This window comes from Apiospora hydei, assembly GCF_038363865.1.
Source record: "Apiospora hydei strain CBS 114990 chromosome Unknown utg000007l_segment0_segment0, whole genome shotgun sequence".
Lineage (NCBI taxonomy): Eukaryota > Fungi > Ascomycota > Sordariomycetes > Amphisphaeriales > Apiosporaceae > Apiospora > Apiospora hydei.
The window spans coordinates 2194496-2214926 of record NW_027117366.1 but is presented as its reverse complement, the minus strand read 5'-3'; the positions used below and the strand labels follow the sequence as shown (position 1 = coordinate 2214926).

The following is a 20431-nucleotide window of genomic DNA, read 5'->3' as shown; positions in this document are numbered from 1 at the left end:
CTTTATCTATCAGCTACACTGCAAGCTACGATTACAGACTACTGTACTACAGTACCTACAGTACCTACTCCAACGGCGATGATGACGCCAAAAAGTCAATTCGCACCCAACGCACAGCATCAGACGATGTGACAGCTGTTTGGTGAGATGGTCCTTGGGCAGGTTTGAGGCAAGGGTAAGCCTCGTTCGAGGCTTAGGATAGTCTAGTCCCAAACTATAAATGGCATGTGAATGTTTAATGGACCAGGCGTGCTATGCACGAATAGGAATAGCGACCACAGATGGTACCCAGCTTGCACAGCACAGCATATCCTATCCCAGTTATCCCCAGGCTTGGACAACGCTATCCATGCATCGTCGCATGGCTTTTCAGAATTATGTTGGACCCGAGCCGGTGGGTTCTTATGCTTGTACCTCGCCCCCCTTGGCCAGTCAGCCTCAATTGTGTGTAGGCCGGTATGTATTTGCATATTCCCCGCCAGACCCTTGTTTCTCTTTTTATTCCAGATCGTCGATCCACTACAACTATATCGGGTCCTGCCCCGGCCGTTCGGGTCCAGAAGGGAATTAGCCTCTCCATAATGCTGATTGCATGCAACGATTACACACCCTTTGAGCCTTTATGCATTTCGCTGCATCTGCTCGGTCGGCAGCAGACAGCGCTCAGGCTTTTGAAGACGAACCCAGAGCTGATTGGATTCTGGGTACGTTGCAGAGTATCAAACTTCAATCTACTGCCCAGATTATAAGTCCAACGTAAAGGTCCGTTTGTCAATGCAAATCACTATACTTTTCGCGGCACCCGTTTTATTGTTAACGTGTACTCCGAGATTACATCGTGTTCTTTGATGACGCGGAAAAGCAAACGAACAAACTCTGTCCCTGTCTGCCTACGGTAGGCAAGTGATGTGCTACTACTACCTAGGTGTTTGTGACGCTGTCGCCCTGGGCTTCAATCTTTTGCTACCCGAACGGGCAAACTTGACTTCCAGAAGGATCCGGTCGTCTGGGGGATCAGGTAGCAAAGATGAGAAGGAAGGAAAAAATGACAGTTAGAAACCCCCTCGCCAGCGCCAGCGCCAACGCCATTGCGCCGTGCGGTCCGCCACACGGCTCGTAGCATCATCAGGTCACGCGGCAAGGCTGGCGACGAACGGGCCCGAGGCCGGGACGTGTGCTGAGACCCTGCAAAGGGTTCCCCACGCGTTGGATAGGAGATGCGAGGGCGCTCCTAATAATGCTCTTATTAATGCTGTCCGACGTGCCATGTAGTAGTAGCTAGCGAGTTCGCCAGAGTGCTTTGCTTGCTGTACACTGTGGCAATCTGGCCACGAGGCGTCGGAGATTGAATCCTTACTGTACGTGGTTACTCCGTAATAGCCGTTTGACGCGACGTTCGAATGGGGACTAAAAAAGGAGGATGGAGACAGCGGACGTTCGAACTTCGGCGCTCAAACCAGGGGGGAGACAGGACAGGGTGGAGTTCGAGGAGCCAAGGCGATGTCCACTGCCGGCAACAGCCATTGTTTTTTGGGGCTGTTTGATTAAAACCTACGATGTGTTGAGAGGGAGTGCACATCACCTTTTGCTTCAGCAGCCAGCCTCCTTGCAATGCTGCAGCAATGGTAAGGGCCACTCACACAGCCACAGGCGCTTGACAATGCCTCAGTCCCTTTATTGCAGCAATTTGACAGGCGCTGGAACAGTGTGTTACTTTTGACATGGAAAAGAAGAAAGTCCATACGACGAACTGACGAAATCCCATGTACCTACTTCCTATCCCAGACTCAGATAGAGATAGGCAGAGGTACCTACTTAAAGCTAACGCCTCCGTGCAGGGGGACGAAGCTTTTTATCCCCACTGAAACGCGAGAAAAACACGTCATAAAAGAGCGATGCGGCTAGGGCATGGATAAATTAGCCGGCGCGTTCGGTGGCCGCTTGCATTAGTCCCTTGCTCAACCGACTGCTAAGCAAGATCTGAGCAGGCTTTTGTGAAAGCACTTAAAAGTCATGAAGTAATGTCTAGTTTGGGTGTTTTCTGGGGTTCACACTGGCGAGTGAGCCGCTGAAGCTGATGGTTGGGGCAGGGGCCTTGAGCATCATCTAGATTCGGAGTGCTGTCCGGACAGTATTGATACACGGTGCAGGCTATACTCATAAATGGAAAGCATATATACCACCGATAGGCCACAATGAAAATCAAGTTGACCTGGCCTTGCTTGACTCAAGTGACCGCCTGCAGACACCATCGCCTGACTGCCACCGCCGTCCCAGCCTCTCTGCGGAGTGGGAGTATTGCAAGAGGAGTCAAGTGCCGCTGGATGACCGAAGGCTCAGGTCGACACGCATTAGCGGTGCAAAATCTGACTCTGAGAGCAATTGGCGGAAGTGGTCAGACTATCTGCGGAAAGGGTGTTGCCTCTCGAATGAGGGGCATCCCCATTTTGCATCGGCGTTGCTGGAGCCGAATACACCGCACGGAGGAGTATAGAAGGGATTTTCGGTCGGGAAGGGACCTGTAGCAAATTTTCCTGCATGGAGGGGCTCCTGCTATAGGACCGTAGTCTTCCCTAGAGTTGATTCTAGAGCTCCCGGCCCCTCGAATTTGCTGCTGAAAATTTCACGATAGTCCGCTCATGGCGCGCAGGTTGGTGACGAGGAGCAGAGGGCAACTCCCGCCATGGTCTCCGTTTTCATACAGCAGTTGGCAAAGGATCAAGGGTGGCGAGAACAATATTATGAATCACACCGCTCGACTCGAAAGGCTCTGAACATCACACTGAGGAGATATATCACATTCTTTTGAGCGGATCTTGGGTGGTTCTTCTGCTAGAGGCAAGTAATGCCGCCAATGGTCAACCAGCAGAAAAGCAAACTTCCTAGATCCCATACCGATGCATAGCTGCCACAGAGGCCGTACCAATCGCGCAGGAAACCTGTCGCCATTGCGAGCCATTGTATTCCACAGCAGCTCAATATATACAGGCCGGAGAGTTGGAAATGATACCACGTCAGTAGGTATGTCGGAGTTAAGGTTTAAGGCGGAAGGGATATTATTTTAGCTTATATCCAATGTGGGGTTTAGCGTGGAACGGGTGTTTGGCTGGAATGGACAATGGCTACATGCCTACCTTAACTTTTCAACATTTTCAAGGTTTCACAGAGAGTACCAAGCCATCGGATCTTTAAATATTACATACTGCGTCCATTGCATGTACTACTACCACCACCACCACCACTGCAGCCAGATACACGGTACGGTTACAGGAACATGAAGCCCGGGAGAAAGATGGCTCGATGCAGCACATTGGCTGTACCAAATTCGGCAGGTACGCGTGTGGATGCGCTCAGCTGGAGTGACAACCCTGTAAGTCAGATATAGGTACCTTGTTCTGTATTTGCCATTTCCCTTTTCCTTGTGGTCGAACGTGGTGGTAGGATGCAGATGAGGAACGACGTAAATTGTGGAGAGTCATAATGACAAAATGACAGACGTCCCCCCTTATCCAAAGTGTAAAGTATATCATCAGATCCAGAGGAGGTGTAATGAATACAGGTCATATACGGAGTGTTGACCACGGCAAGCAGAAGCAAGGCACGAGCAGGTCTTGAGGCAATCAGTGTCTGCAGCATAGCCAATCACGGGACGCATGCACGCTTTTCTCCAAACTTCTGCTCGCAGCCAACCATCGGCCCCACCCTACTTTCTCAAGAGACGGTAGACGGCAGCTTCTGATGGCCATGTTTGATCATGGATGAAAGGCCCTTGTTTTAAGTGGCTCGCGTCATCCCACGCGGAGGCAAGCCACCTGGGCGGCGGCCATCTAGAAGGCCGGGCCATAATAGATAGCCCAGATGCGTAGCAACCATGCCGGTATTGGGTATATGCATCCCCACGATTGGCGACGGAGTCGCGATTCCAGTTGCGTGATGGCCTTCCGGATGGGTCTGGCCCCAGAAGTCTGGCCCTTGAGGAAGCACACGCGCACTTCCTTAGTCCAAGACCGCCCGCGTATAGTGAAGAGCTTAATACCGTGTGTGTGCGTCTTTGAAATGCAAGTCCCGTCAATCAGGCTTGGCAATCAGACACGGTACTTACACGCGAGTGATTAATTGATTTCTCCAGGCGTGTTTGACCGCGTTTGAGGGCCTTTATTGGCTCGCAGCCACCCCCAAGCGGTAGCTCCCATGGCGTGGTGAATGGTCCGGCTCTAGGAACCCAATGCCTTGTATTCCTGCAGAAGCCAAGGGCTGATGGCCACGCTAGACGGAGGCGGGCTTACGGCCCCCATGTTCGCGAGCCAACAATCATTAAGCAATGGTGGTTACGAAGAGATGCGGGCATCTCCTCCCCCGTCCTGCTTTTTTTTCCCTTCAGCCCAGCCAGCATCTGACGGGGGTTTCTCGAGTAGATTAGCAGTACCTAACCTACCCCCATATACGCGAGATATACGTTTGCAGCGTGACTGATGTGCATTAGCTTGCTCCTCATGATGATCATAGTATCACTGATCAACCTGGATCCCCCTTCAGATTGAGATGGGCGAAACAAGCCGTGGTGGCATTTGGGAGCTGAAGCTGTTTGGATGCTGTACGCAGGCCCTGTCGTATGCTGTGCTTGACTGCTGTGCTAGGCAGTGCTCATTGACATGCCAAATACGGTGACGGATATATTCTCTACATGTACATGAAATTCCTGGAGTTGCCCCGTTCTTTTCTTCTTCTTTTGCGATTGGTAACCATGCAAACGGACCACGGCAAACAGCATGAATCTTTTAGATGGCATCAAGCACAGTAGATAGAGCCCAAAAGACTGGCAGGACTGTAGGAGATTTGCTGGGACAGTGCCGAGACACATTAGGTCAATCATGGGCACTGTATTAGTAACCCAAGGCATGAGGCTTCAGTGCTAAGGCAGTCCCTCAAATAGTACATCCCACCTAAAAACCGCGCCGCAGGAAAGGTAATAGGAAGTACATGTAGCTCCCCTACAAACGCGTCGCTCGTTATTGGGGACACGAAAAAACCACACTTGAACGCTACCGACCTACTTTCAAGCAACGTGAGAGCTGGGTCTTCGCCAAAAGTCGCGTACTATACACGTCCGCATTAACCACTCATTCACTTGATGTGGAGCTAATATCTCCAACCATCTCCTCAGCGGGCATGATGCAAATCTTCGTGAGGAGGAGGCACGAGGCACCTGCGAGAAGATGCCGGGCTAGTTTGATGATGGCATCGCCTATGTAATGGGTCCCTCATCTCGTGGAGAGCCCAAGGTAGGAAGAGTCAAATTGGCGGTCGGTCCAACAAAGGAGGCCCAGTCGGATACAGTACATACAGATGGCTGCCTGCCTGCCTGCCTGCCTCTCAACCCCACCGCAAGGCATTACGTGCATAGACAATCATGACATGACATACACAATAGCCACACGCATCCTCCTCCCAATCCTATGCACGACGAATGGCCTACTGGAAGAAGACCTATTATGCGTGCGCTAAACAAACAAAGAAACCGGCCACCTGGGACTTCTGAGTGGTTCGCCGGCAAGCGAGCTGCACAAACAGTAGGTAAACTCGGCCTCCCGACCGCTCCTCCATCAATAACACAATAACATTGACAAGATGGGATGAATCAATACACGTACGTATGGACGGACGGACGGGCGGACGTTTTGACAGGATTGCCTTTTAGAAGGTTATCTGACAGTGGATGGAAAGTATAAACAGAGAAACGGGAGTGTTGCTCACAAACATAAATAAAACATGGCGGTCGAGCATAGTCGAGTCATTCGGTGCTGTTATGCTTACCTTATGCCCTCCTGGCACAGATGCTCAATTCAGCAGTCCAATTCAATAACTCCCAACTCCCCCACTTGTCACGACTGGTGAGAACAGACTGGTCCCTTGAGCAGCAAGGTTCTGTCTACAAGTATCTGCCCCGACCGACGGGCAGACGGGAACCGCCCGTTGCGTTTCGCTCGCACTGTGCTGGGCTTATGCCCGCCCTCACACTGGTGCTTCAGGTTCCGGTTCCCAGTCATCATCATCAGATCGTCCCAACTGGATTCGCTCGGGCTCCGCGTTGCGGGTGTGTGGCTTATCTCTTCTTTCTTTCTTGTGCCCTTTTGCACCGTCCATCCTTGCGGGTAGGGGAAACAGCTCGAATACCCAGTAGGCAGGCATCCGGCAGGTAGCAGTTGCGAGAAAAGGAGCACTGCGACAATAGAACGCGCCAGAGAGAGCGAGCGAGAGGGTCCATTACTCAAAAGGGCACTTGGGCCAGCGGAGTGAGAGGGAGAAAGAAGAAGCAACGCAACTGCAGACGGGCATCGACTGTTAGGTAGGTACTGTACTGTACAGTTGTACGGTACGTGTATTCCGCCCCTAAGGCTAGTGCTGGTGCCAGCATTAGGTAGATACGACTACCTTGTACCTGACAAAATCTCACGTCCTTACAGGCTCACGGGCGCTCGTACCTTGCTGGGTCTATCCTAGCCCTGGTCCGGTCTGGCGTCGCTGGATGCTCCCCTCTGCTACTCCCAGTCGGCTGTCTCCAGTTCTTCGCTGCAGGAGTGTGGGTGTGTGGTGTGCTTCCTTTCCTTTCCTTGGTAGTGGTGCTCTGTCTGCTACGCTGCTTGGGGTGCCGAAGTGGGCTCGTCCAGGCAAGTGTCTTAAAAGTGCCAGTAGGCCAATCTCTCCCAATCCTTTTTCATTACAACCATCCTCCTCCAACTCGAAAGACATTTGCACTCTCTCTCCTTCCTTCCCTCTATCCTCCTTCATCCGAATCCATTCATTCTCCCCCTACCGACAAGCAACCCCTCCGAGAGTCTCAGCTGAGCCATTCATAAAGGAGGGAAGGAAGAGAGTCTGAATCTGGGCACCAGTCATTACCAAAGCTCGCGCCCATACTCCCCACCAGTCCGCCCCCATAGAAAAGGAAAAAAGGGAATTAGGGTCGAGAAGAGATGATAGCAGAGAAACAGTAGATCTTAAAGGAGTTGGTTACCAGTCGAACCAGTCTTCTTTCTTTTCCCCCTGTTTCTTACCTGGTTAATTCCAGTATCTCTCTTCTGCCAATCTCCTGTGATACAATTGGGATTCCTCGGCCACTTCGACCAGGAATTTACAATTTGACACAACTTACCCCCTTCGGGTCCTTCCTCCATCCGTCCTCCGTCAGACTCCCGGCAAACTTTCATTCCTCGGCCGCCGCCCTCCACGCCGTCGACTACCGTGTGTCTTTAATTGCACACCTGGAATCTGACTTTGGCCCATCCCAATCGAGTGGATCTTTACCCCCAGATTGTACCCGGCTTTAGACCAACTCTAGGTCTAATTTCGGATTCTGAGGATCTTCCATACGACCTACATGATCCAAGGCGTCATTTGAAGCTGTAGAGCTGTGCAACGTGTTGAGGTGCGTTCAACTACAACATCTACAGCAAAAGCTGCCGCCCCCGGTGCTGCGATTTGCGGGCACTTGATTTTGAACTTAGACGTCTAACAAGCAGTTTTCCCTCGTGTAGTTCGATACTGTCGAGGCCTAGTCACTCCCGGTCTTTCTCCGCACACACACTCTACGTCGACATCGACCAGCTTACGTCGTGGGACTCGTTAACTCGGTGTTCCCATCAGCTAATCAGGAAGTGCTCAATTTCCTGATCTCAATCGTGGCGGTAAGGGCTCCCTTTTTCTTGGTTCTTTTTATTCTCCGGTGCAGGTGAATCTGGTTCGTACCAGGCGGCCCTTGGATGGGAACAATCGACTTCCTTTGCGTGCCAGTCCAGCCACGCGGGCTGCTTCCCCCACCAAATCAATCGGCTGGACCCTCTAGATGCCTGAGATTGTCGCCCTGGCTGGAGGGGAACTCGTGCGATATTGGGTCTCAGTCAATGCTGTCCCTGTCAAGGAGACGTGTGGAGCTCGTGTATGACCCGCAACTAACGGCCTCGTTACAGAAGCATTCAACCGAAGCCTTCTTCATAAAGAGCTGCTCCTTACCCGAGTCCTCCTCTCGAATCTTTCCATCTATCTGATTTCCTGTTTCGGCAATTTTTCCGCCGCGGTCATTCATTTACTGGAATCATATTCATCACACTCTTTTAATATTGTAATAATTTTTCGGTTCACGCAGTTGGGATCTCTCACTCATTCGACCCCTTCTTAGCCTGACCATAATACTTCCACTCTCTCAACAACAACAACAACCGAACAATCCAATCCCCCAAGATTCCTGGAGAACCTGGCCGTCACTCTTTCAGCACCAATTGCGTGGAACGTCAACGAGATATACCAACACTACTACCTAATCCTTGATCATGGCGTACGTCAACAACAACTCGACCGACAGCGGATACTTCGCAGGTCCTGATGAGCTGCAGAACTTGCGCCTTCCCTCCCGGGAGACTGCCAAGTTGCTGGCACGGAATCGACAAGATATGATTGGCAACGAGCTCTCGCGCCTCACCGGCGAAGAGTACTTGGAGGATATCATGCAACATATGAGACACATGGAGGACGAGACCCTGCCCGATGCGAACCTCATCGATATGCAGCGTGAGATCCAGTGGTTTATGCGACCTTACCTCGTCGACTTCCTCATTGAGGCACACGCCGCCTTCGCTCTCCTCCCCGAGACCCTGTTCCTGACCATCAACCTCCTGGACCGCTACTGCTCCAAGCGTGTCGTGTATAAGCAACACTATCAGCTCGTGGGCTGTGCGGCTCTTCTCATCGCCGCCAAGTACGGTGACAAGAAAGACCGAGTCCCGCAAATCAACGAGCTGAACAACATGTGCTGTGGTTTGTACGACTCCGGCATGTTCACGCAGATGGAGATGCACGTCCTCAACACCCTTGAGTGGGCCATCGGTCACCCGACTGTTGACTTCTTCTCACAGCTTATAGTTGCTGAGGAGGCCGATGACCGTGAAGTCGAGCACATGGCCGCCTACCTTTGCGAGATTGCCCTCTACCACCGAGAGTTTGTCTCCACGAAGCCTTCGATCATGGCACGATCCTCGCTGGCTCTCGCCCGCGCGATTCTTGGTCGACCCGAAATCAACGATGGAGAGTGGGATCAGGTCGAGAACGCTACGCTGTTGGCTTTGTCGCAACAGCTGCACCAACCCTCTATCACGCTGTCCCGCAAGTACTCCTCGCCGCACCTGTCTCGCGTTTCCGGAAGACTGTCCGATTTCTTGGCCCAGCAAGCAGCCATCTCCCGACGTGCTGAGCCCCCGTCCCCGCCCGCTGAGCCAGTAGTGGCAGCCAAGGCATCCAGCATCTACAGCACCCCTCAAAAGGTGGTGCAGTGATCGGAGTTGCTGATGGCTACCTGACACCCCCGATTACTCCCGACGGCGTCCACTTCGGTGTGGCAGACCCGATGAACAAATATGTTCCTCCTCGATGCCCGGTCACACCGACACCTCAGCCCACCAGCGTGCCCGCCTACCCTCAGCAACAATCACAATCGCAACAACATTTGTCGCAATACACCTCATACTCCCATGATGAGTATCAAGGACAAATGGTGATGCATTAATCTTTTGGTATGGTCAAACTCGTCCCCCTTGACCGCCTCTGCCCTCTATGGGCTTCGTGTCTTGCGCTTAAGGCTGCACCGACACTTTTCTCGACACCATCGCATGGACCACAGTGTACAACGGAAGAAGAAAGATTGCATAAATTGACGGTTCAGGAATATTTCCACATGGCATTAGCGACTTTGTTTGATTTGTTTTTCTTTCCCGGTCATACCCATTGAGAGCGCCTGTTTTGCGCCACGAAAAAAAGAGAAACGGCAAGACCTTCGACCAAAAAAAATCTGATTCCCCATTTAGTATTGAACGAAAGGAATCTGGTCAGACGACTTTCGGCCAGCTACAGCGCAACCAATTGCACGGGAACATCTAAGGGGCGAAGCTCGGAGTGGTTGAGCAAGTACAGAGGTGCAAGGAGAGATATCTCGGTTGGCAACGAGCGGCAGCGTTGTGGAAGAAGAGACAGAAACATGGACAATTTGTGACATTCTCGCGGAGGAAAGGAAGCAAAAAAGGGGTCGACATTTTTTCTACAGGCGGAGTCCTACCAGATTGGCTTTCTTTGGAGAATCTCGCGTGGTTCGAGACGATATCTTCTGGAAGGCGTTTGGGGCCCTATTTTCAGTGAGCACCATGGGCCATGGCACCGCACAACAGGACTACTACTGCTACTCTTCTCCTCGGGGAGTACTAATGGTTGTCGGTGGCATGGCCCCGTGGGTAGCACCAATACACGGGGGCAATGGATGGAGGGTTTCGCTCATGGGAGTTGTCTACGGCGAATGGCCAAGCTTGATGGGCATTCTATTTTTTTTTGCTTTGCCCGCAGAACGCAAATAGGCAATGAAGAGAGTAAACACTCTGCATGCCAAGTCATTTTCTCTCGGATACCTGTGACGTTACCTAGTCTGTAAATTGAAGATTGAAAACCTCATGTTTGCCGTCTTGGACATGTCGTCGACCTTTGCGGTCTGAATTGACTTGTTTGCTCAGCCCAGCGCATGTCAGCGCATGTGTCTGGATCGAATCGAATGGCCATCCATGCCTGGGTACTTGCCTAGTCTGGAAACCCCTGGCATGGGTGATCCTTAGTCGATATCCGTCTCATTTCATTGGATGGTGTCATCCCTGTAGTTGCATGAAGATGATCCAATGACAACTCACCGTAATTTCGATTTCTGCCCAATCATAGCTTGGCCGGATTTCTGTTAATCAAATATCCACGCTGGTTGACGTGTTGGCATTATTCCCCTTAACATGTCTCTCCTCGGATGAAAATGCAGATTGAGATTTGAGCCACAGTATGATAAAATCCTCCAGTGCATTGCATTAGCCTTCCATAATGGCGACCCACTACTCGCCGACCGACTTCACTTGGGAAAGCCGAGCTGTACTGTGCCCAAGGATCTGACTGGCACGGAGGGAGCATCACGGACAAGGAGTATCGGTCTGAGGCAAAAACCCCAGACAGTATGTATGTGGTGGCATTGGAGCCCAGCCAGATCCAGCCAGCCGCTGAGTTTGGAAAAGGTCGGTCGGTCGGTCATTGTTCACGGACAAGAGAGTGAGAGAGGTTGGTAGAGACACTGGCGATAGCCAGAGGTTGGACTTAACCGGTGGCGCGGCACGCTGTCGAAAAAAAAGATATGCAAGGGACGAGTGTCTTGACTCTAATCCCGTCGGATCCCAACCGTCGCTCGCAGCAAAGTGACATCACTGTCTTTTTGAATTGAGACCTGAGATCTCGTGGATCACCTGGAAGCTTCCGGAAAACGAATTATCGGGAAACGTTGTCTCTGGATGGCCTTTTTGTGGCATCATCCGTTTGTTATGTGCCCTTTTAGACTTCCAGATCTTTGAAACAACGGGGGAGAGACACAGATGTGTGTGACCAGGCTTCCTTTTTGGATTTGTCGTTATGTTGAGAACGAAAGCCAAACTTGTCGGTCCCCGATAAGACTGTTGGCAAACGTAGACTTATGAGACCAACAAGCAGTTTCATAATACAAAAGAATAATAAGTTATACTGGCAAGTATCACGCACAGCCAAAGCTTCTATCCTATCTATCCATTGTTCTCCACGGAGGTTATGGACACTAAAGTAGCGGTATATGGAGGAGGAGCTCGAGAAAAACTCCTCCTCGAGCCCGAGCCTGAGCCCGAGCCCACGCCCCCTCTTCCGGTTCAGCCTGATCTAGAAAATCGGCTGAGGAGCGGTATGGCATTGCTGATCTTGACAACGCATGAGAGAGGTGGTGCCGGTGTCGGTGTCGGTGTCGATGCTGTTGTTGGCAATCCGGCCCCAGTTGTACATACTTGACTTATGCCAAACATGAAGTACATACTGTAAGGAAGTCTTTGACCGTGTGTGTACCTATCCCATACACTCCCACTCCCGCACGACCCGGCCTTGTAGCTTTTCGCTCTCATGTCGTGCATTGCTACGGGCCCAACCCACCTACACGCCCAATGTACTGTACTTATCTCCCCGGTCACTAGCCAGCCGGCCGGCCGAGCGCGCGAATAGCTGCAAGGTTGGCTTTGACTCGACTTCGGGCTGGTAGTGGGAACGGGGCTCAGCCCCATCATCCAACGTCGTTCTGGCAGTCAGTCAGCCGCGAGCGATCATAAGCTGGAGATGATACTGGAACGGCTTCAGGGGAGGGGCAAGCTGTACTGCCCGCCCGCCCAGTGACACCATACCATACCATAGCTGGGGTAGCAGTAGTAATATGCCCAGTGTGGCTATGGGACAGCAGAGAACGAACGCATGATCCAGAACGTGGGCGTTGGACTCTCCCAGTAACCTGGGTCTGGCCGTGGACGTGTAGGTACTCATATTCCACCTTCGCTTGGCTCATGGTAGGCTAGAATTAAGTAGTCTGTCTGTATGTATACTTCCACCAAGGTGCCTTATTGGTACGGCATACACGTAGGTAGGTATGTCTCGGAGGACTTGTGCTGATCGACGATGAACCTAGCATACTATATGCCTATGTCGACCCCAACGAGTATACCTGCATATCTCAGTATACAAGCTCGAAAGCCATAGTTCTCCACTGGTTGCTGCTTGCATTTGCACAAGGATTTCTACCAAGATGTGTCTGCTATCAGCGTTAGCACCAAGATATGCATAGAAACGCCTCGTTACGAATGAGGTTCAGTGCAGCTGATTTGGTAAGCCCGGCACTTACAGCCAGATGCCTGGACGCGGGGACGCTGCCCAATGATCGAAACCGGTGTAGGTTGGTGTAGCTGCACATGCATGCGCTGGATGCGCCATATATCGGATGTTATCGATGCGGCCACGGAGCGTCGGTCGCGCAGAGACTACGAACTGAGGTGGAATAGGTAGACACAGCAGTATTTGCGACAGCCAGCGGCGAACTATATGATAGCCGATGAGGTTGATTTCTTTCACATACGACCATATCCTGCTGAATACTAGGGATCCCGTCCGCTCTCCCATATATAAGCAGCAGAGAGCCGAATTAGTACTAGGGTCGGTGACGACCTGGGAATCCTCGGTGTTGTATGTTTTTGCTTCTTTTTTTATGCCATAGGCAGTGAATGGTTAGTTCATCCATGTGGCCCACCATAGATGTATGTGTGATGCCGACTCCCATTTGCATAAATCTGATTCTTTTTCTTCTTTTTCTTTGCTGCTTTTCACCAACAAACCATCGTGACTAATCCTGTCGTTACACGAGCAAGTCTTGGAAGTAGTATGTGCTCCTTGACTGTTTGGGGCTTAGTCGACAGTTGCAAAGGTCGCTGGTCGAAACGGATGTAATTTCCGTGTCTCTCCACCTTCGCCCAACGAGGATGGCGGCCACTCCGCAAATGGCGAACGCGGCATGAAGATTTCTGAGATTTTGCCTTGGCTGCACAGCCGCTCGCTTGCCGATTCCAAGTAATAGATGCGATGGAAAATGAAAGGGCAGACTGGAGCGGCTCACCGGCAGTGGGCTTTTTCTAGAAGCTTGCATCCCCGGCCGAAGAAGTCCTGCTCCTTTGCCATCGCGAAGCTACGAGGCAGGAATGACATGTCATTGGTGGAAAACGTGGCGTTCCGGCGCTGGCCCCTCCCCTTCTCTTGGCCGGCTGGCCCTTGATATCTAGCTGTTTCACCAACACGCCCGAATGTGGCAGTGTGGGCTGGTGATCAGTTGATGGACGGCCTTTCCAGGACAGGCAGCGTGTTCCGCTGCGATCCAACCCGCTTGTGGTATCTGACAGACGGCGCGTCCATGGTTGGCATCCGTGATAGGTAACATTCGCTTGTCGAGGATGGATGCATGATAGTGATAGGGCTTAGCCCATCGCCGAGATGGAATGGACGCGGGAGATTGTCCGCCGCTGTCACTCACCGGCTCCTGTGTAACCTCAAGAGCCGGGTCGCCGGATACCTGTACTACCATGATGTAGCTGCAGAGGAGGGGCCAAGCAGCTTCGATGCGCGAGTGGTGGGATGTCTCTCGTTACAGAATGACAGATGTATGTCCACCCCAATCTATTCTGTCCCTGATAGAGATCCCATCAGGCTAGCAGACGGGCAAATGTGGCTCCGCCTATGGAGCCTGGGAAGCCTGTTCGAACCCTGGCGGCGAAATCATGTTCGTCCCATGTCGAAAATACCCCGAGAAGACAAATGGGTAGGTATAGCAGTGGTAAGGATCAAGTAGAGGGATCTTTCTCTCTCCCCCTCCCTCTCCAGCGAAGTACATAACGCCGCCACCGGCCGGGTCCTGATCTATCCGAACGAGCCTGACCTCTCTCATCCATCCGTTGATCACAATCCCACTCTCGTTTACTACTATACACACCCCACTCTGTTTGATCAACAATCATCATGAGATTCGCCAGCTCCATCAGCGCCGTCGCCGCGCTCCTGGCCTCTTCGGCCTCGGCCGCCGGCGTGGTCGGCGCCGCCGAAGGTTTCGCCAAGGGCGTCACCGGCGGTGGTAACGCCAGCCCCGTCTACCCGAGCACCACCGCGGAGCTCGTTTCCTACCTGGGCGACAACCAGGCGCGCGTCATCGTCCTGACCAAGACCTTCGACTTCACCGGGTCCGAGGGCACGGCTTCGGGTTCCGGATGCGCCCCCTGGGGTACCGGCTCGGCTTGCCAGGTAAGGAAAATCATCATGTGTCCCAGACAGACAATGAGAGAGCCCTAACTAACAAATCTCTGGGAAAATTAGGTCGCCATCAACCAGAACGGCTGGTGCGACAACTACCAGAAGTCCGCCCCCAAGGTCTCCGTCAGCTACGACAAGGCCGGCACGCTCGGCATCACCGTCAAGTCCAACAAGAGTCTGATCGGCCAGGGCTCGGCCGGTGTCATCAAGGGCAAGGGTCTGCGCCTCACGGGCGGCGTCAAGAACGTCATCATCCAGAACATCCACGTCACCAACATCAACCCCAAGTACGTCTGGGGCGGTGACGCCATCACGCTGGACGGCACCGACATGGTCTGGATCGACCACGTCAAGACCTCCCTCATCGGCCGCCAGCACATCGTCCTGGGCGAGAGCGCCTCGAACCGCGTGACCATCTCCAACTCGGAGATCGACGGCTCGACCTCGTGGAGCGCCACCTGCGACGGCCACCACTACTGGGGCATCTACGTGACGGGCTCGTCGGACCTGGTGACGCTCAAGGGCAACTACATCCACCACACGTCGGGCCGCTCGCCCAAGGCCGCCGGCAACGCCCTGATCCACGCCGTCAACAACTACTTCTACGCCAACTCGGGCCACGCCTTCGAGGTCGACGCCGGCGGCTCCGTCCTGGCCGAGGGCAACGTCTTCCAGAACGTCAAGGCGCCCGTCGACAGCACCGTCGGCGGCCAGCTCTTCACCGTCTCCAACGGCGGCGGCGCCTGCAGCAGCGCCCTCGGCCGCAGCTGCCAGGCCAACGCCTTTGGCTCCTCGGGCGCCTTCTCCCGCGCCGACACCGGCTTCCTCAAGAACTTTGGCGGCAAGAACGTCGCCAGCGCCGACACTGCCGCCAACGCCAACGGCTACGTCCGTGACCGCGCGGGTGTTGGTAAGATCTAAAAACATCTCAGTTCCTCTTTCCTGAGATATAGGTGTTATATGACAGCCGGGGGCTCGTTCAAAAATTACTTATTCTTGTATATACATTTGCTGCGCAAGATGGGAGCAGTGCCACCAAATGCACTGGTTGTAAATAAATCATTACCCATCACACGCATTATTCGATACTGCCTCGTGATATATTGTTCCCCCGAAAGTGACAACCGCTGAGAAATGTACAAGTCGTACGCCAAATGTTTAGACCGGGCACGCATGCTTCTCTGCCCCTGATCTGCCGTGAGCGACCAAAGATCGCCATGTGTTGTATTGGCAAAACTCCGCTCATGGCCATTTCGCCAAGTTACAACCGACGAACAGCCTTCCGAATCCGTATGTCCAGGCCGCTGTTGCCGAGACCTTGGATCCAATCTGACCATTACTTATTCTCTCTTTTCCGTGTCACCGTCAGCCGGTATTCCGTTGTCGACCGGCGCTTTCAGCCACCCCTTGTATTCAACTTCGCGAACGGTCGTTTTGAACACCTCGCCCATCATGCGCCAACCGTCCCTCGTAGGGAGCATCCCACCGTCCTGGATATCCTCGAGACCCGGACGACCCGGCAGCCCCTGACCCGAATGCATCTCCGCAAGGGCGATATGATGGCCCTCGCGTGCGAGGTCAATGACCACCTGCCGGATCTGGGCATTGAAGCTCTGGATACAACGCTCGACCTCGGGGTTTGGCGACGTGACGAGTGTAGATAAGATGACTGTCACCATGGCCGTTGCCGCCGCCGCCGCCGCCGCCGTGGCAGTGTTGTTTGCTTTTGTGCTGCTATCGTTGTTGGTGCCATCGTCGTCGTGGACGGTGGCATCGCCGGCCTCGAAGAGGTACTCGGCCAGCGCTTGCGTATGGTCCAAGGAGTGTGCGGACCCCTGCGCCGGGTCCTGGAAGCAGTCGGACGCGCCTACGTGGACGAGGACGAGGTTCGGGCGAGTCTGTGGGACGATGGCGGGTAGGTCGGCAGTCAGGTCTTTGACGCGCCGCGCAGTGAAGGCCTCGACATCGTTATCCTTCAGGTTGCCGAAGCAGTTCTGGAAACAGACACACCGTATTAGACGAAGGCCACTACGGAAGAGCACATATGCTACGGGAAGCATAGAGAAAACAAACAAACAAAGGGGATAAACACTGACACTGCCCACACAGTTCACTGGGTTCCCGAGCCCCACGATCTAGTCACGGATCTGTTTGCGATAGCCCGCCTGTTCGGGATCGCCGATGAACATGAGTCGGATCGGGATGCCGCCAGCGAGGGTCGCATTCTCGCGGCCGTGCCAGGGCGGGTTGTTGCTGATACGGGAGCGCACATCATGGACGTCGACAGGGCCGGTGAGCCGCGACAGGCTCGCTATGTAAAGCACAGTGGCCGCATATTAGCAACGGGATGTCCAAGCTTTTGGGGATTTGAATCAACCATGACATACCCAGCAGCATAACGAGGCCTGTTGCGACGACCAGGAACCGATAGCAGCCGTTCAGGTGTTGCCACCGCGCGGCAAGCGGCGCACCGGCGACCCGATATCGCGGCAACATCATCTCTAAGCCTGTCTTCCCGGGGATGCCGTTCCTTCTCTTGGTGGACAAATCAAGTCACGCCAATGAAAGCCATAGTGGCATGGTGGTTTGACCATTTTGAATATGTGTAATGAAGTGTAGACACTGTTCCTTCCATCATCAGGGCGCATAACCATAACCCATCTCACAGGAAGCCGCGCATGACGTGACAAGGTGTCGCTGTGAGGCGCCAAGACCAGCAAACATCCAGATATTGATTGGGCGTTACAAGTCGGGGAATGCGAAATGATGTTGGATCAATGTCAGCCAGCCGCTATTTTAGGCGACCTGAATTGTCCGATGCACTCACTTGACATGGCAGAGGAAGGAAAGAACTATCGATTGGTTCACAGCTTCAGGGGAATTACTTGGATATGACATATTTATAGGTACTAATCAATTTGATTCACCAGTTCAGGCAGCTATCTCCCTACCTAACTCTAATACCCCTTTTGGCCCTTGGATACTTACCTGAACCAGACCTTGACGTCATGTCCCATTATGTACAAAAGCTAACAAGCCTTCAATGTCCATGGCATAACTTCAGATAATAAGACATGCTCGCAAAACTCCTAGCCAAATGTTACACGGGGTAACCTGTTCTTATCTAAAAACGATAGGCCAACATAGTTTAGACGTCATTTACCTAGTACGCCTCTGATCAGTCTGCCCTATGTCCTCAGGCCCATCCCATGCTTGGAGGCACATTCTGAACAACCTCGGGGCCAGCACCTCTTCTGCTTGTCACAGCTAGTTTGGTTCAGCGCGCCACAGCTGTACCGGAAGTCTGTGCCCATAATCTTGCCTCCTTTCGCCGAAAACATATGTACTAGTGCTGTAGCCTGCGGAACGTCGCCGTGGGGCACTATCCCCGATGGCCATATGTAGGCGCCCTCAGTCGGGTCTGCAGCAACAGGCCCCTAGCCTGACGGTGTACAATCTTGCCCTTGGCCGTTAGTGGTGGTGCAACCTCCTCTAGGAGCTATACCACCTCCAGTACCAGGACTTAGTGTCAATGTTGGATTCGAATCGACCCCAGAGCATGGCGCGCTTGTAGTTGTACTCGTGCAGGAAATAGTGATCATACCCGTCACAGTCGTCAGTGTCGGTGCCGTTGAACATGGCTCAGGGCCTTCGCTGGATAGTGAAGAAGTACACCCTTGTCCACTAGGCTCTGGAGAGGTAGTTCCAGACCCAATCCCAGTAGTCGGGTCGGAGAGTGACTGGCATGACGAAGCAGTAGTCGAGCTGCCTTGCCCTGGACCATTTACGCCGCTTGGCAGAACTGCCTTGGGCTGCTGGGTGGACTGGCCATACCGGCTCTGCAACTGCCCCAAGTCCGCGCCGGACGTCGGGAACATGTTATCCGGCACCGTCACGACCGTCGCCCCGACGCCTCCGACCGCCAGTTTCAGCACCGCCGGCGGCTCCAGCACCTCGGGGACCGGCTGCTCGCCAAACTGCGCCCATCCCCGGGCTTGGCCGTCCGGGCTGTAGCAGCTGAGGGCCCAGTCGCCGCCGCAGACCTGGCTGTCGTCGCCGGCGCAAGGCGTCGAGCATTGCGACGCGTCGTCGAGCTTCTGCGTGCCGTTGAGGAACTGGCCGCAAAGGCACCGATCGCCGAACGACGTCGCGGCGAGGGTATAGCCGGAGGCTAAGCAGCGTCGAACGCAGATGTCGTTGGTCAGAGGCTGACCGAAACTGACTTCCGGTGCCCCGGCCAGCACCGGTTGATGGGGCTGATCTGCCCAGCATCCAGCATATGTCCACCCTGAAGCGTCGTTTTGGATAGTCGCCTTAGGCCCAGCCGACTGCGTAGCGGCTGTCGTCAAAGGGCTACGCAGGAGTGGCGATGTAGCAGCAACAGGAATCAATGATAATGCCGTGCTCGAGATCGTAGGGCCCTGTTCGGTTGGTTTAGGAACGCAAAACCACCCACGACTGCAGTGAGCGCATGCCCAGCCAAAGCAGCCGTTCGGCCCTGACTGAGCCGGTGTCTGCGGCGGCGGGCAGAACCAACCGTCGATGCAGTCATCGCAGGTATAGCCGGAACCAGGGCAAGGCCCGCTGCCCGCTCCTTGACCATCTGGCGTCACCGTCGTCGTTTGCGGGTCGCATGGCTGCACGGGACAGTTGCAAGTCTGCGGCTCGATCGATTGCAGAGGGCAGTTGCACGTTTGGGAGTCGACCGTTTGAATGGGGCAATTGCACGTTTGTGGCTCGCTCGTCTGTAAGGGGCAATTACAAGTTTGCGGGCATGCCAAACAAGGAGACGCGGCTGGACATGGGAGGTTGATCGAGATGGTGGAGGTAGCTGTCACACCGGCCCTGCTCGACAGTCATCAGCCACTCTTTGTTGAGGACGGCCTTGCCAGAACTCACATGTACACTGTACTGGTCGTAGTAATAGTTTCTACGCCTTGAGCACCCGTAGTCGTGGTGAAGGCAACGGCAACAGTAGGAACGGATGCTACACCCAAAGTTTAGTCCGGCGGCCCCCTATGCGAGTGGAATCTTCAGCTTCTTACCTCCGGGGTTAGCCGCAGTGCTCAGCGATGAAGCAAAGAGTTGTTGGCCCCTGGTAACGTCGTTGGATACGAGTGTAGACAAACGGGCCACCAACGACGGAAAGGTGCTGGGAAAGCCGGGCTGGAGACTTGACGGGGTTCCGGGCACATCATCGTTCCTGGTGGCAAAACCACCTACATCGCGTTCAACGTGTCGTCGTTCCTCAGCGGGCTGGTGGATATCACGGGCTTCAGTTCGACCAAGCGGAGAAGGAGGCGCAGGCGCAGGAGCGAGATCGTGACCCCGTAGCAGCTCGGAGACCGGGACGCCAATGGTTTTAGACGTAAAATAGAAGAAAAGAACCAAAATGATCACTACTGCACCCAGCCTCGATATCCTTCGAGAGGGAGAACTGGGAGCCATCCGGGTGGAAGAAGTTGGCTGACCGGCAGATATCTGCTTAGATTGAATGGTACGAAGAAGAGATAGAAGAACTAATTCAAGGAGAATTCAAGTGACCATAACATGAAGCCCAAAGAGACCAAAAAGCGATAGGAGATGGAGGGCAGAGCCAAAACACCTCGTTGGTGAACATTAAAGGGGAGATGGTTGAGCAGGGCTCCATTTCAAGAGCCGGCCATTGTAATACGGCCTGCGAACGACCTCAACTTACTTCTTGCACTTATATGTCGCAACTCCCAGGATCGGTACT

At 53.5% G+C, this 20431-nt stretch overlaps 4 protein-coding genes across 4 annotated transcripts; 2 read left to right on the top strand and 2 right to left on the bottom strand.

Annotated features, from left to right (window-relative positions):
• Nucleotides 1-8327: 8327 nt before the first annotated feature.
• PG997_009767 (cyclin-like protein) lies at nucleotides 8328-9326 on the top strand (the record flags this gene model as incomplete). Its single annotated transcript, XM_066814082.1, has 1 exon — nucleotides 8328-9326. One exon carries the CDS (start codon nucleotides 8328-8330, stop codon nucleotides 9324-9326), a length of 999 nt encoding a protein of 332 aa, XP_066666044.1.
• A 5080-nt stretch (nucleotides 9327-14406) lies between these two features.
• Nucleotides 14407-15615, top strand: PG997_009766 (pectate lyase a; the record flags this gene model as incomplete). Its single annotated transcript, XM_066814081.1, has 2 exons — nucleotides 14407-14685; nucleotides 14758-15615. The coding sequence occupies 2 exons, from the start codon at nucleotides 14407-14409 to the stop codon at nucleotides 15613-15615; spliced, it is 1137 nt and encodes a 378-aa protein (XP_066666043.1).
• Nucleotides 15616-16034: 419 nt separating this feature from the next.
• PG997_009765 (uncharacterized protein) lies at nucleotides 16035-17193 on the bottom strand (the record flags this gene model as incomplete). Its single annotated transcript, XM_066814080.1, has 3 exons — nucleotides 16035-16741; nucleotides 16838-17005; nucleotides 17082-17193. 3 exons carry the CDS (start codon nucleotides 17191-17193, stop codon nucleotides 16035-16037), a joined length of 987 nt encoding a protein of 328 aa, XP_066666042.1.
• Nucleotides 17194-18131: 938 nt separating this feature from the next.
• On the bottom strand, nucleotides 18132-20142 carry PG997_009764 (uncharacterized protein; the record flags this gene model as incomplete). The annotated part of the gene is made up of 3 exons (XM_066814079.1): nucleotides 18132-19331; nucleotides 19629-19681; nucleotides 19740-20142. 3 exons carry the CDS (start codon nucleotides 20140-20142, stop codon nucleotides 18132-18134), a joined length of 1656 nt encoding a protein of 551 aa, XP_066666041.1.
• Between the last annotated feature and the right edge of the window lie 289 nt (nucleotides 20143-20431).